The sequence below is a fragment of the Blennius ocellaris genome, assembly GCF_963422515.1.
Source record: "Blennius ocellaris genome assembly, chromosome: 17".
In the NCBI taxonomy this organism is placed as follows: Eukaryota; Metazoa; Chordata; class Actinopteri; order Blenniiformes; family Blenniidae; genus Blennius; species Blennius ocellaris.
Window position 1 is genome coordinate 15886398 of NC_137666.1, and position 15266 is coordinate 15901663.

General features: G+C 40.8%; 3 protein-coding genes across 4 annotated transcripts; 2 read left to right on the plus strand and 1 right to left on the minus strand.

Moving 5' to 3' along the window:
* Positions 1–255: 255 nt before the first annotated feature.
* On the plus strand, positions 256–5693 carry LOC308142779 (syncoilin-like). Of its 2 annotated transcripts, none has more exons than XM_080513352.1 (5): positions 256–332; positions 820–1301; positions 4849–5259; positions 5343–5467; positions 5556–5693. In XM_080513352.1, the coding sequence occupies exons 2-5, from the start codon at positions 840–842 to the stop codon at positions 5599–5601; spliced, it is 1044 nt and encodes a 347-aa protein (XP_080369478.1). In that variant the 5' UTR covers positions 256–332; positions 820–839; the 3' UTR covers positions 5602–5693. The 2 variants fall into 2 exon arrangements, with proteins under 2 accessions (XP_080369478.1, XP_080369479.1); XM_080513353.1 differs by having other exon boundaries at positions 258–332; positions 829–1301.
* Positions 5694–7122: 1429 nt separating this feature from the next.
* Positions 7123–11222, minus strand: LOC308142778 (histone-binding protein RBBP4). Its single transcript, XM_080513351.1, has 11 exons — positions 11180–11222; positions 10363–10510; positions 10137–10282; positions 9613–9786; positions 9343–9458; positions 8454–8614; positions 8243–8369; positions 8084–8161; positions 7696–7830; positions 7395–7505; positions 7123–7257 (listed from the first exon to the last, which is right to left on the minus strand). The coding sequence occupies exons 1-11, from the start codon at positions 11193–11195 to the stop codon at positions 7195–7197; spliced, it is 1275 nt and encodes a 424-aa protein (XP_080369477.1). The 5' UTR covers positions 11196–11222; the 3' UTR covers positions 7123–7194.
* A 165-nt stretch (positions 11223–11387) lies between these two features.
* zbtb8os (zinc finger and BTB domain containing 8 opposite strand) lies at positions 11388–14918 on the plus strand. Its single transcript, XM_080512452.1, has 7 exons — positions 11388–11547; positions 12846–12870; positions 12964–13085; positions 13175–13257; positions 13388–13440; positions 13964–14000; positions 14120–14918. The coding sequence occupies exons 1-7, from the start codon at positions 11466–11468 to the stop codon at positions 14204–14206; spliced, it is 489 nt and encodes a 162-aa protein (XP_080368578.1). The 5' UTR covers positions 11388–11465; the 3' UTR covers positions 14207–14918.
* The last annotated feature ends 348 nt before the right edge of the window (positions 14919–15266 follow it).

Below are 15266 nucleotides of genomic sequence, written 5' to 3' on the forward strand. Positions count from 1 at the left end.
CCCCCTTAAAACACGATGACACTACCTGCTTGGATGAGCATGAATTGAGGGAGTGAACCTGTACAAATATAGCCCTCCACGTCCTGAGCCGGCTGGCAGGACGAGCTGATGCATCCAGAGCATGCTGGCAGGCTGGATCGCAAGCTCTGACACGGTCTGTGATTCCATGTGGGGGGTATGAGCGGGTCTTAGATAGAGTTTCCCCCCTGTGTTATAAATATACGGAGAGTGTGCCTGTGTTTTCCTGGAGACACAAACACACTGCGGAGGTCTTCTTAAAACTTGAAGCAAGCTGCGTGCATCGGCGTGTGGACTTGAACACCAGTCGTAGTGTGAGTACAAAACTACATTGTGTTGCGATAAACCAAAAGTAGTGGGAGAGTTTGTGATGGTGACGAAATTTAAGGTCATCCTGTGGGAGGTATATGTGTTTTGCTGCCTTCAAAAGTTGCAAACTCGACTATAATGTGGCTTTGAAGACATGAAACAGCTTGTGTGCGATTATCAGGTCGATCTCTTCAGTTTTTGTTCATCTCATCAGTAATTATTGAGCACGTATTGATTGAAGACAGTCATCTTGTCTTTCAGTTTGATTGTTACGCTAATTCACATGTTTCTTTGAATGCATATAGGCCTCTATATTTCTAATCTAAGGTTTTTACATTTCATTCTAGCTGACTTAACACCATATTATCTTTTATATTATGTATGATTTACTATTATTTTCCCACTATTTATTGGTATATTTGACTCAAATGTTTTCAATTGAATTTTACAGTCTGAACTGTGCTATCTGAATAAAAACTGACCCTTTAATAGATTTTTTAGTGTTCCCGCTTATGGACGGTCAAAGGTCACTGGCTGATGGAAAGGACTCGACTGAGGGCTCAAATATGGACCTCAAACACATTGGAGACGCCACAGAAATCAGCCGGAGTGACTCCACAACGGAGACGCTGGCGTGCGCAGAGGACTTCACCATACAGATGGACATGAGCAGTCTGGGACAACTGTTTGAGCACAGCATCCGGCGAGTGTCCTGCCTGGAGAGGCAGAGAGACGGGCTGATCCAGGAGCTGCTCTGTCTGCAGGAGCCGTGGCTGCAGGTTGTGCAGCTTCTGAGAGGGAAGCTGTCGACGGCCCGGCGGCAGCTCTGTCTGGCTCAGCTGGACTCCGCTGCCGTTCGTGAGGAAGTGCAGCAGGTGAAGAGGAAGCTGTTTGCGGCGGCCAGAGACTGCATCCAGGGCCAGGTGACTCTGGCTGCGCGGGAGTACGACGTGTCACAGTCGGCTGTCACACAGGTGAACAACAGGATTTGCATTTTGTGAGATAGATAGATAGACAGATAGATAGATAGATAGATAGATAGATAGATAGATAGATAGATAGATAGATAGATAGATAGATATGCTGAAACTAAAAGAAAAGATGGAACAGTTTAAATAGCAACCTACAAAGGTATAAACAGCTAAAACCAGCTAAAGCAACTGAAAACAGTTTTGTTTTTTTTAAATAATCTACATTTCTAAGTTGAAATTCGTGGTAAATAGAGCACGACTCTCGTCATTTAAAAGTTTAATACTAAATCGGGTCACGTTCTGTTTTTGCCAATTTTATTCTTTTAGAACTAACTGTTATAAATTAACTACACTTATGTACATAAAACAACAGTTCTGATAAAAACACGTTTGGAGGACACTATTTTATAATGAGGTGATTAGGATGAGTTAATAGGATTGTGGGATTTGTTTCACTGTAGTTTGACGAATACGAATTGATTTGAAAAAGTCACAATTGGGAAATAAACAAAACAACAACTTGGTATTGAAGTTTTCTTTAACAACACGCACATGTTTAAATTCTCCATTTCTAAATATTTTAAGGAGCGTATGGTGTCAAGTGAGATTTCAAAAGGAGCAAAATTACTTCAGCTTTGATGAAACAGCATTGAAAACAACAGAACTTCATCAGAAGTTAACATACCAATATTTCCCAGCTTCCAACGAGCCTGATCGCTGGATCGCTCCTCCTCACAGCTGTTTAAAATGACATAAATGATGGCAGGAATGTTTCCAGACACTTTGTGGCTCCAGGCAAGAGGCATCATTGTTGTTATGGTTAGTATTTCTATCATCTGCTTCATTCTTCCCTTTTTCTGTGCACCAATTGATAAAGACGGCCTCAGTGGGGCCGCGGGGCTTCCTTGTGAACGTCTCTGTATGATACCGATAACAGGTGATTCCGTGTGATATGTGAGTGCATCACACCGATGACCTGAATGGATTTGAGATGTCTAAATGAATGTATCTGATTCAAAGGAGCGGGATCTAGAAATACAGCTGAAATGAAATGTGCAGAACAACCTTACTGTAGATAAACAAGAATTACTTTGTATTTTTCCCGTTGCTGCAGGAAGGCCATCCAGCCTGAGGACTCGCAAAGTCTCGGTCAAAGTTGCAATGATTCTGAACAAAAGTGGGAAAGAATGGAAAGACTTTTTTTAGTCTGGTGGCAGAAATATTTCTATTTGTGGAGACAAAGCAAAAGATTAATAAAAGAGTTTGTGTAAAGAGATAAAATACTAGTTGTGATTGTGCTGTAGCTTCTGCTGAATGTCAGAATGGATGCAAATATCTTTGAGATATACAAATACTCACAATATGTTGCTTTCAGAACTGTCTTAATCCTGTACGAATGATATTATCTCTCTCAGTTGTTTTGTTAGATGATTAAATACGCTGAGCTGCTGCCAAGTCACTGACTGAGGACTTATTTTAGGTAACAAGTAGTTGAACAGGTATATTTAATAAATTAAAATAAAATTGTTTTACTGTTACTAATAAAGTAATCTGGTTACTTGTATAAACATGTCACAATGGTAACTTCAATTTTGATGTTTCTGCCTGATCCTCAGTGGACATAAATCACGCAACACCGTGTTTTGGTTTCTTGAGTTACCACCATGACGCAAACACACAAATATCTGTTGCCGCATTTCTATTTCCTGCTACTGTCAGGCCCAGGTGACTGATGGCTATTGTTATCTTGTTATCTTAAGGGATTTCCTCTTGTTCTCTTCTTTCCCACATCCTCTCAGTTCTCTGTTTACTGAACATGTTTTGCTCTTTGCAGTTGGAGGCAAGGCTGAACACATGTAGTAAACATTTTAATTTTGCCTCAATTTGAGGAGTTACACAACTTACAAAATGTTGACTTGATTTGAATGAATTGGAAACCCTAGAATGTACACATAGAGGCTGCCACATGTGTTGAATTCATTGAAATTTAAAGGTTAATGATGTTTAAAATGAAAGAGAAGCATCCAATATATAATTTCAATGTGAGTGTTTTTTGCTGGACGTCCCTGACAAGTAATATTGTTTTAAGCTTGATATTCAAGTATATGCCATCATCAAGTATAATAACAATGAAGTGATCTGCCAGAAGTCTTGGGGGGGGGTCCAAACTTTCACTGTAGTTTGACGAATACAGTGTAATTTTAGTCAACTTTACATTTGGGGTTTTTTCTAATTTAACCTGATTTGAAAAAGTCCCAATTGGGAAATAAACAAAACAAAACTAGGTATTGAAGTTTTCTTTAACAGAACGCACATGTTTAAATTCTTCATTTCTAAATAATTCAAGGAGTGTGTGGTGTCAAGTGAGATTTCAAAAGGAGCAAAATTACTTCAGCTTCGATGAAACTGCATGAAAACAACAGAACTTCATCAGAAGTTAACATACAAAGAGATTCCAGCATCCATGGAGCCTGACAGCTGGATCGCTCCTCCTCACAGCTGTTTAAAATGACATAAATGATGGCCGGAATGTTTCCAGACACTTTGTGGCTCCAGGCCAGAGGCGTCATTGGGGTTATGGTTAGTATTTCTATCGTATGCGTCATTCTTTCTTTTTCTGAGAAGCATCAAACATCTAATTTGAGAGCATGATATTCAGGTTCAGCATAATAACAATGAAGAGATCTGCCAGAAGGTTCTTCTCTGGTCTGTATTTGGCATTTTTAAGAGAATCTATCAACAAACTCAATAAAACAACTATTTAGATTTCGAAAACCAAGAAATGCAGAGCTGCAAAGTCTAAAACTTGAAAAGTCACACTATTTATTCACAGGCTCAAGGTTGTTCACTTCAGCCAAAAATGTCAAAATTAGAAATAGTTTGTCTTTAATACTTTACATTTAAATTGCATAAAGATCAGAAATTGTGTATTTAGTCAACTAAATATTACATTCAAGTTATATTTGATCATGATTATAGGAAATATGGAATCCTGGTTCCTGCAAAAATTAAACCCTATATTGCAATAATAATTAATATTGACTCTACACAGCTTAGGCTTAGTTTTAAGAGAGAACATTGAACATCTACACATGTAGGTAGAAAATGTTAAAAGAAAAACTCAAGAAAGATAGAAAAAGAATTGTGGTTATGATAAAAACACTGTCATATTTCAGAGGAAGTGGGAAATGAATGTGACTGTTGCTGTGAGGAAGAGAACAAATATTAACAACTTAAGGCGCTAAACTTCAATAAAGGCTTTTTGTTGATGATTTACAGATATTTGGCCACTTCAAGATGATGAAAACCTGAAAGATATTTGTGTAGCGTTCATTGAATTGACTTGTTATACAGCAACTGAACAATGTTACCAGATATCACCTTTGAGTAGTTTTCCATGCGCAACACACTTGTGCTGTGTTTAAGGTGTTTTACTTTTTTTACTGTAGTATTACTTACAGAACAAAATAAAAACCCTCGAACCATAAAGACATATTCAGTCTCTTTAACTACATTGACAGCAAATCGACTCATTTCCATGTGTTAACAGGAGGAGCTGAAAGCCCAGATCCAAAGTCTGTCACAGGAGCTGTCCACTCTCCAGGAAGTCCACCAGACCCGGATGAAGACCCTCAGGGATCAGGCCTCGAGGCCCCACAGGCCCCGGGCCGCGAGCGACGTCGGCCTGTGCCGCCAGGCCTCCGTCAAGCTGCAGCGGAGGCTCAGCTGCAGCGTGAAGGCCCTGGAGGGCTGGTACGAGCCTCGTCTCGTGGCCCTGCTCAGGAGGAGGCAGGCTGGAGAGGAGGCCCTGAGAAAGAGCAGGGAGCAGTTAAGTGACCTGAGGGTCCGCCTGGGGCCCCTGAGAGAGGAAGTACAGAGACTCGGGTCGCAGGCGTCGTGTGTGGAGCAGAGGCTCCGCCTCCTGGAGGCAGAGCGAGAGGAGAACGCCGAGCAACACAAGGTGCGGTTACTCACGTCCGGGTGAAAGACATTCGGGATGTTGGGCAAAAGCGGCTAAGATGCTTTCCTTTCCACTTTGTTCAGGAGACTGTAGAGAAATATAAAGAGACTCTGAGAGAGCTCCAGCTGGAGTTTGATGTCCAAAGAAAATCGAAAAAAGATTTAGAAGATCTTAAGAATGGCCTTTTAGCAGAGCTGGCATTTCTGAGGTAAGTTGAATCTGACTTTTCTCTCGAGTTTCTCTCAAACATGAGCAACGTGATGACTGACAACTAACTGTACGTGTTGGTTTTACAGAGGCTGCGATGAATCCAGTCCGGCGACTGCAGAGGAGGAGCAATGATGAGCTACATCATCCCATCAGACCAGTTTTCAAACTGGATCTCAACACATGGCACACTCTGACTAGCATTATAGTGACTCTAAGTTCTGGCTGACATTTTTCACTAACATACAAAAGCAGAGCCTTCAAAATGAAAGCTTTTTTTCCCCAGCAGCCTGTGCAATGAAACGGTTGACTGCCTTCGCCGACCCAGACAGCCATGATCCAGATATACAAGACGGTGAAGCTGGTTGTCAACTCATATACTGCTTTACCAGTATGAAAGAAGCGGATTTGGGTGCACACAACCCATCGAATACATAATATGTGGTATATTATTCAGTTAGGACACAAGGAATGCTGGGGGGGAAAAAATTGCTTGTTGCTTGATCATATTCTAAATGCGGTCATTGGTTTTGACTCCCCACCACCTCGCACTTTTTTTTATTATTATTATTATCTGAAGATATCCAGAAGCCCAAATCACTCCCAGTCAAGGTCAGGCAGCGTCACCACTGGCGTGTAAATATGTAACTATCAGTGTTTGAGGCTGCTGAAGTGGGAAAAATTCGCCAAAAAAATGCAGCTCATTTACGATTTACAGGGTCATTTCGTGGGATTACAACAGTAAAGACCTATTTTGACGGCACAAATTGATCTTAAACGCTTCGAATGGCTGTAAAGATCAAACAATAAGATGTCCCTGTCCCACGAATGTAATCCTGAACTGTCTTTAAGTAAGAATTTCACTTTATTTCCTTTGAAAAATTACAGGAGAAACACTATTCCCACCACCTCAGGGGAGCAAAACAAACTAGTAAGCCGAAACGTATGGGAACGTACTGTAGGCAGTGGTCTGTAAGGGCAACAGGTCAGCTATCAGAAGACATGAGAATCCAGATGTACTTCTCTTCCTCCACTGAAACTTGGAAACTTAAAATGATTATCATGGAGGGGAAATCAGAGCTCAAACCCGAAAAGCTCAGATTCAAACATTGAGGCTGGAGTCAAGCTTCCTACTGCTCCAGATCCTAGAAAGAATACTGCAGTTGTTTGTAGATGTAATTAAAACAGGCAACGCTACAGGCTCCATTATTGCTATTTGGTACAACTCGGTACTCAATCATCAGCACACAAACAGCTCAAATGTAAATATTGAATTTTTTTTTTATTATGAATACACTTAACACAAACGATCATATTCAGCACAGACAATTGCAGAGAAACACACACAAGGGACAAAACACAATGCGTCAAAACTTACTACAAATATAAAGGAAAAACTACAATATGTACAATTATATTAAAAATGGATCTCTGTAGAAATGCTTTCTCAACAACGAATCTGATGATGACTGATGTGTTTGTGGCCGTTTCCTCCCACCGAGTTTGACAAATAAAAAGTATCTAAAAAAAAAAGAAAAGAAACTTGGACCGAACAGACCTTGTTGTTAAATACGCCACAATAATTCAGCATTTCAACCTTTCGCCCGTCTAAAAACCGTCGCCCAAAAATGTACTTGGAAAAAAAAAAAACTCCACTGCTTGCGCTCCGACCAGTGAAAAACCAATCGTTCCTCAACAAGGTCAGGAGGCGAGATGTCGAGACGGGACTCATGCCTGCACCTCAGAGTCAGCAGCTCCTTCTGGGTCCTCGTCGTTGTAAATATTCTCCGCCTGTAAGGAGAAGCAGTTTCCGGAGAAGGATTTAGTGCTGCTCTGATAACCGCGTTGACGTCAACACAGGAGTAAAAGTTCCCTCGGCGGTGCATTTTGTGGCGGTTGTATAGCGAGGTTCGCCACGAGGCTCTTACCATCTGCCACACTTGCATGATGTTGTCTTCTGATACAGAACAGATGACCCAAGGCTCGTTGGGGTTCCACGAGAAATCGGAAATCTTTGCCGTGTGTCCACCGTGGATGAACTGACGGAGAAAGACGTTAGAACAGGGTGTAAAAACATAAAGCCTGTGATCCAAAACCTGCCCGCAAGAGACACCAAGTTTAAATTTAAAGTGTTATTACGGCACTATTTTACCAGTCCAGTATGACACCCTTGCTCTAGTGAATTACATATTATAACTCATTATAAGTCAGTTGTTAGTCAGAACAGACCAGCAGCTCAGGAGGGCCGTCCTCAGCGTCCTCTGGGGACTGCTCCTCGCCGATCTTGCTGAGGTCCCAGACGTTGAGCCGCCTGTCGGTGCCGCTGGAGGCCAGGATGGTTTCGTTATGAGGAGACCACTGAACCTGTTGGGACAACACAGCCTGCATGTAACATATCTAAAGTATTTATCTACAACAGCTTAACATAGATGGGCACTGAGGGGAAATGTCCATATATATTAAAGAACCTCAGGGCTTTTGAGTGGAACAATTGTAAATAGCTTTAACACTGGTGCAGGCGTGAATGGAAACAAACATTTTTTTTCCAAAAAATCTATACCACAGAAACCTCAACAAAATAGAAAACCAAAAGTTACACATCAGATTCTCTTCTCACCTGGAAGATTTCGTCCTTGTGCGACTCAAAGGAATGCAGTTTCAGCTTCAAGTTCCTCAGGTCCCAAAGAGCCACAGTCTACAAACAAGGACAGTCAGTATCACAAAGGGAACCGATGCTGCGTCACATGAAGCAACAACACGCCACAAAGTTTCTCACCTTATCTGCAGAGCCGGTGGCCAGAATGAACTCGCTGTAGGGATTGAAGGACAGACAGTTCACCTCGGCGGTGTGGGCGTCCACTGCATGGCTGGGCTTGGAGGTGTTGTTGGACCGTGTGTCCCAGCTGTCGTAACAGAAGAATCGTTGTCGGAAGGTTGAACCCGAGCGGTCCCTTTGCTTCTCGTGAACCGCGCCTCGATCTACTCACATCATCAGCTTCTGGTCGTCGGCCACAGAGCCAAAGAGCGATTCGTGCAGGAGGTGCCAGGAGACGTCCTCCACTACGGCAGTGTGGCCCGTGAAGATCGTCTTGGCGTCCACAATCTTGCCCTCCTTGGGAACTGTGCTGATGTCCCACAGGCATATAGTCTACAAAGGAGACAGAGGACATTTTATAAACACAACAATAACAAGTACAGTTGATTAAAAAAAATTCATGAAGTCGACAGAGATATGAGTGTGAGCTTTCAGTTCACAATAGTTTTAAGGAGAAACACTCGTTACTGCTACGTTTGAAACTTTTTGTTGAATTTGGGGTTTGTTTGTTTTTAAACTTAATCTTTATTAAAATTTCTTGAAATGTATACAATATACATCTTACAGGTCTATGCTTTTTTCCCCGTTGCCATACAGAACAGCAACATCTATTTAGGAACAAAACAAAAACTGTGTGTGTGTGTATATATATATATATATATATATATATATATATTAGGACAACGCCCTCCTTTCCCTCAGCACTGTTTTGTGTTTTCCTACAAACTTATTGTATATAAAGGTATTTCAACGCAGGACTATCCTTAAGAGATGAGTGTCACTGAACCAACAGGAACAATGCAGGAGGCCATTCTTTCAGTGAACATAGATTTTGGGAGTCTGCGTTTCTCCATGTGGTGCATGTCCCATATCTTTTAGATCCAGCTGTTATGTGTAGGGGGATCAGGTGCCATCCTCCTAATAGTTATCGACTTCTGTATTTACTTCTGTGTATTCTTTATTGATGTCCTTTTGAAATTCTGTAAAAATCTGATTAGCAAAATGTAAATATAATAATAATTAAAAAGAAGATGACATTCAGGATGCATCCCGACTCTTACATGGTCATCAGAAGCACTGAGGAGGCAGCCACTGAGGTTTGGGTTCCAGGAGAGGCCGTATCCCTCCTTCTGATGGCCCCTCAGGCGCAGGTCGGGGGTACATTCTCCAGAGGGGTCTACAACATAAAGACATCTTAAAAACTGAAGAGGTGTGATGAAATTTAAAAAAAGCAAATAAGAATAATAAAATGGATTTGAACAGTAACTATAGTTTACTGGTTTGAAACAGGAAGGGAAAAAAAAAAGTTCTCACCTAGACTACGGTCTTACCAGGCTTGGAGGGGTGCTTTGTGTAATCAAAGACCAGCACGTCACTGGTGGGGGTCTTAGTAGCAATGATACAAGGGTTCTGAGGCATGTAGCGTGCCCTGTTCACTTCACCCTCATGGTTGATCTTGATCTCAATCTCTATTTTCCCACTAACAGATCCAAAACCTCCAAACTCTGAAATAAAGCAAAGTCCATGCAGAAGACAGTCGCTGCAAATATCAGCATTAAAGTTCAGTTTACTCAACAAATCGGGGGGGGTATATTGCATGTGTGGGTCACGGAATGTTATTGACTAGAGTGTCATCTAAAACATACATACCTTCGGTTTCTGAAGCATTAAAGATTTCAACAAAAATTTAACTTCATTCATTATTGGAGAGAAAACGTCAAACTAATATGAAAAGCTTACGACAATTACATGAAAAAGTCATTAACATGACTCAGGACTAGTTGAGACATTTAGCTGGTTAAGCACACAACACACAGAAATGCATTATTTTACAAAGAGATTCATCATCACTCACCTCCTTTCTCGCTGTCGTAGTGCGAGGCGTCGAACTGGGCGTCATCATTTGGGAGCTGAACGCTGGCGATGACCAGGTGATTCTGCTCATCAGACGTGTGCGTCCCTAAAACCAGCCTGTGCACGCTGTAGTCTTTCCCCTCGGGTCTGTGAAGAGCGACACAGCTAGTGAATACTTCATCACCATCTTGAGGAATGTACAAAAAGTGCAGCGGATCACATCTCACCTGGTGACGTCTGGAAGCCACTGGGCCGTGAGGCTGGGCCACTCCAGGGCGTGGGTCATGACCAGGTCATAAAGGAAGGGGGTGTTCTTCTTCCAGATCTTGTACTCCTCGTTGATCACCCTCTCCTCCACAGCATCATCAAATGCCGCTACAAAAATAACACACAGGTTACCAAAATAAAAGGTGTAGCCTGCCCTCGCCCAGTTAACTGGGATTGGCTGCAGCACCCCTGAATGGGATAAAGCACTATAGAAGATGGGTGGATGGATAAATCATGTAATTTACAGACCGCATGCATAATTTACCTGCCACCTGACAGGGACCAGTTTGCAATAAAACCATACAGGAAAAAGTGATAAGGCAGTGGGCGTGTACAAGAAAGTCATGTTTAAATATTGATACAAAATAGTGGTGCACCCATGTAATAAATCTAGTGAGAAATATACACGGCTGTGTGGTTGTTTTCTCCACACCACAATCTTTTCAAAGTTGAAATAGCACAGCACTGGGGTTAATTATATTTAAGCAGAAACACATGGTTTGACCAAACTTCATAAAAACACAAAATCACTGGGGGTCACGGGGAAAGGTTGCTATTAAACAGGCCAGTCTGGGAAGAGGGAAATAATAACATTGCATACATTGGTTTAAAAACCTTTTCAGCCAGCGTGCTAGTTGCTAATGCTAGCAGCTGCTAACAATGAAAGGAGAAGCAGCCTGGCGCGCCAAACACCACCGGCGAGTCCGCACGCTGGGTTCCCTTCCTCATAGGCAAAACGCACGCGCTCACTTGGGTTAAGAAGATGAGTGGTCTTACCGTCTTTATCAGCCATAGCGTTGCAGTTATACCGCTAATATTGGCAGAAAGAAGATATTTCTTGAGCGAGGGCTCTGAGGACAACACGAAGACTCGCAATGGCGCCAACTCCGTAGAACGCCCGCAGCCAATCAGCGCTCAGCAGGAAGTCGTTCATACACGTCACAACACTTCCGGACTCGCCTCTTCCTGTCTGGCTCATGTTGTATCCTGGAACTTCAGCGACATGCTGGAGATCTCCTAAAACACGAGTAAAAACTCCGAAAAAACAACAACTATAGTAGCAATGGATGACCGACAGCTTGACCTGACACCAGAACAAGAGGCCGTCAAAGCGAAATATCCGCCGATCAACAAGAAATATGAATGTAAGTGAATGAGAAATGAGTTAGCTTAGCTTGTTTACTAAGACATAACAAATGTGAACGATCACAATGAGTCATATCGTGACATGTAATAGGCTTAGGGATGGTGTGACATCAGTAGGAATAGTTCTACATTTCAATTATTATTCTGACATAAAAATGTTTTTTAAATTAAATTTAAGTCAAACATTTTTACAGTTTTAATGGCACCGGTTTGTCTTAAATGCTCACATAAATGATGACTACAGTTTTCCAAACAAATTTTACAAGGTCAAGACTTTAACAGACCTTGTAAATGTGGCCTTGAATCGATGATTGGAGTACTAGAACAGTGGTTCCCAACCTTTTTTGACCAGTGTACCCCTTGATCTGGTTTCCATATGAAAAGTACCCCCTCTCTCGTGTGTGATTATTCGCCTTAATGTGTACTTATATTTAACCCTTTGTCTTTCTATCTATCCAACTGCTCATTTAAATAAAACAATTATTGTGAGTGTAAAAACATACCTTTTAATGAGACACTTGCGCTTGCTTGTCTTTCATAAGTCTTTCATAATTCCTTTTTTCACTGGGCTCCCCTGTGCCTGCGTCCGAGGCGATGGTAGCAGTAGCGGTAGCTGGACGTTTACTCCTGCCTAGCCATGCATCCATGTTTACAGTCGGTATGCAGCTAGAGTTAGCTAGCTTCGCGAATCGTGCGCGCCCGCAGCAAGAATGTGAACCTTTTTTTTTTTTTTTTTAAAGCGCGCCACTTTATAGTCTTTTCATATTATGTGCATTGTAGTGTTACAATCACTGTGGATGAACTGCTACTCATGGAAAATAAACGTATGGCCTTACTAAAATTCATGATATAATACAATATAATATAGTATACATTTTTTTTGTGTGTGTGTGGATACTGTAGGCTAATTTATAATCTTTCTGCGTACCCCCTGCAATACCCTCGCGTACCCCTAGGGGTCCGCGTACCCCCGGTTGGGAATCACTGTACTAGAAGACTACAACTTTGAACATAAAGCATTATTAATTTGAATGAAATTGAACACAAGGCAAAAGAGAAGCTGGTGCCTGGGAAGATACAAAAAATTTTTTATTTATTCTTCTCATGAAAAATAAAAACAATAATGCATCACAACAATGCAACATTTTTTTCATGCCAAGCTACTCCGTTAGACTTGTGCTCCATTAATGTATAAATAAACTTAAAATCACAGTATTTGATAGTCACATCTCTTCAGCTATTTAGCCAATTCACAGCATCCACTGAATTCATGTTATTCTGTATTCTACTCTTTCAGACTTGGATCATACTGCAGATGTACAGTGAGTGATTTGTGTCATCTCAGCAAACTCCACCTGTCTTTCTCTGTTGTTTGTTTATCACTGTTGTATAATAGCTGACACGTTTTCTCCAAGAATTCACTCATGGGGGGGATCTTTGGAAGAGGCCTTTGAGCAGTGTGCCATGGGCATGTTTGGCTACATGACGGACACGGAGACTGTGGAACCGCTTGATACCGTTGAAGTGGAATCAGAGGGTGAGAATCTCAACCAAGCCACCTTCACACTTATTCTGCATCTGCTTTGAGTTCAGTGAAACTAATGGTCTTTGGTGTCTTCTGAAAAGGGGACGACTTTGAGTCGCTTCTCTTCCACTTTCTGGATGACTGGTTATACAAGTTCAGTGCAGATCTTTTCTTTGTTCCCAGGGTGAGTATGTTGTTTTGTTTTTTTTTGCTATTGTGGCCTTCTACAAGTGTTTGTAACTTACTTTTGTTCAAATTCTTTACTTTGTGTATGTATTTAGTACTTATTTTCTGTATTTTATATTGTTCAATAGGAAGTGAAGGTTGTGAGCATTGACAGAGTGAATTTCAAGATCCGCTCCATTGGGTAAGTTAGTGTGTTCTCCTTCTTGGATTTTAGAGTGGTTGACTTGCAGAATCATTATAAAGTTTAAATTGTGTTAAATTATTCACTGTTGAACATTTATCATCGGTCTTAAACAAATTTAAAATCATTATGAAATTGTCTTACTACCAATATTTAGGCTCATTATTACAATGTCTTCGTTTACAAATATACTGTGTACACCACTAGTGAGAGATGGGAATACCTCAGCGAAGTGCAGAGAGCTTCAGGGGAACGCAGCATTAGGAAATATCTTGATCATTTAATTTTTGAAACGAAAACACCATAAAAAGTCATACTTGGATAATAAAAAATGCATTTATTAATCTATTCACATTTGTATGAGTTAGTTCAGGTTAATAAAGCTTTAAGACAGCCTTGCCAAGACACAGCTTTGGCCATCACAAACTTATGAAGATTTACCAGATACTTAAAATCAAAAGCATCTCAATCTTTTCATTTTCTGACATGTCCTACTCACATGTAATCTTTTTTTTAATAAAAGGTGGGGTGAAGAATTCCGCCTGTCAAAGCATCCACAGGTAAAGCAGCGAGGGAAAGTGAACAGATCAGAATAATTAAAGAAAACTAATAGTTACAGGTATACAGACTTTAGACAGATATTATAACTGTTGTGTTTTTTTTCTTCTTGTCATTACAGGGAACTGAAGTGAAAGCCATCACATACTCTGCGATGCAGATCCACGACAAAGAAAAACCAGAAATATTTGTCATTATTGATATCTGATGATACCATCAGAGGTGGCTATCACTCCTGGTTCGATGGAACTGAATTTTATGGCCATTTTAGGTGGCTTTTTTTTTATCCACGGCACTGATTGTTGACCTCTCCGGTTTCCTACCTGAATTGTTTACCTAAAGTAATTAAAAAGTTGATGTATTTAATAAAAAAAAAAGAAATCACATTGATCACCTTAGTTTTACCTACTTTTGGTAATAATTTTTATTTATGACAAATCTGAAATTATGTCAATGCCTTCTACATTTTATATACATGGATTTATTTTTCGTGTACAGTTGAGTAGATTACTTGTGTCTCAGAATAAAGTCTCTTGGATATTGTTTTGAGGTGTTGGTCACTGCATAGCGAGGAAGTCTATATAGAATGTAATTGATGCTATTATTTGTGTTATAGGTGCCATTGTTGAGCCACTGTTGGACTCGGTGTGTCTTCAGTTTTGACAGACTCCATATTATATGTCTAAGCATTTATATGGACATCATCTTAAATACAATGCGAGAGTCTGGTTGTAACTCATATTGCTCTGAACAATCACAATTTAAAAGCAAATAAAGAGCCAGATGGCTCAGAATATTTTGGTACGTGCATGGAAGTGAGCCCAGAGTGAAACATGGCCGCAATCTCGTGCGCTGAATAAGTGTTTTAACACTTGCTGACCGAAACATATTGCAGCATCACGGAGCTGATTGCTGCAATGTATTATGGAAGTGGGTTGGCGGTGTGTTAAATGTCTTTATTTGAGGTTATATTGGGCTTGTTAGTGTTGGTAATGATTGTGTTGTGTTTCTGTTGCTAAGTTTGTGTGGTTGGTTAGTTGATCCAGTTAAGTATAGTTTAATATTTGGAAGTTGGCAACCAGGAGTGAAGGTGGTTTTGTGTGTCATATCATTCTGCCATGATGTTCCTGTCTGTTGAGTCAAGATAAAAGCCTTTGAATGCAAAGTTTTGTTAATACTACTGCATGTTACTGTGTGTGTCTATATATACCCGAGACACCTCTGCTGTTTGACCTACACATGTTATCACTGAAAGACGACAGTGTTTC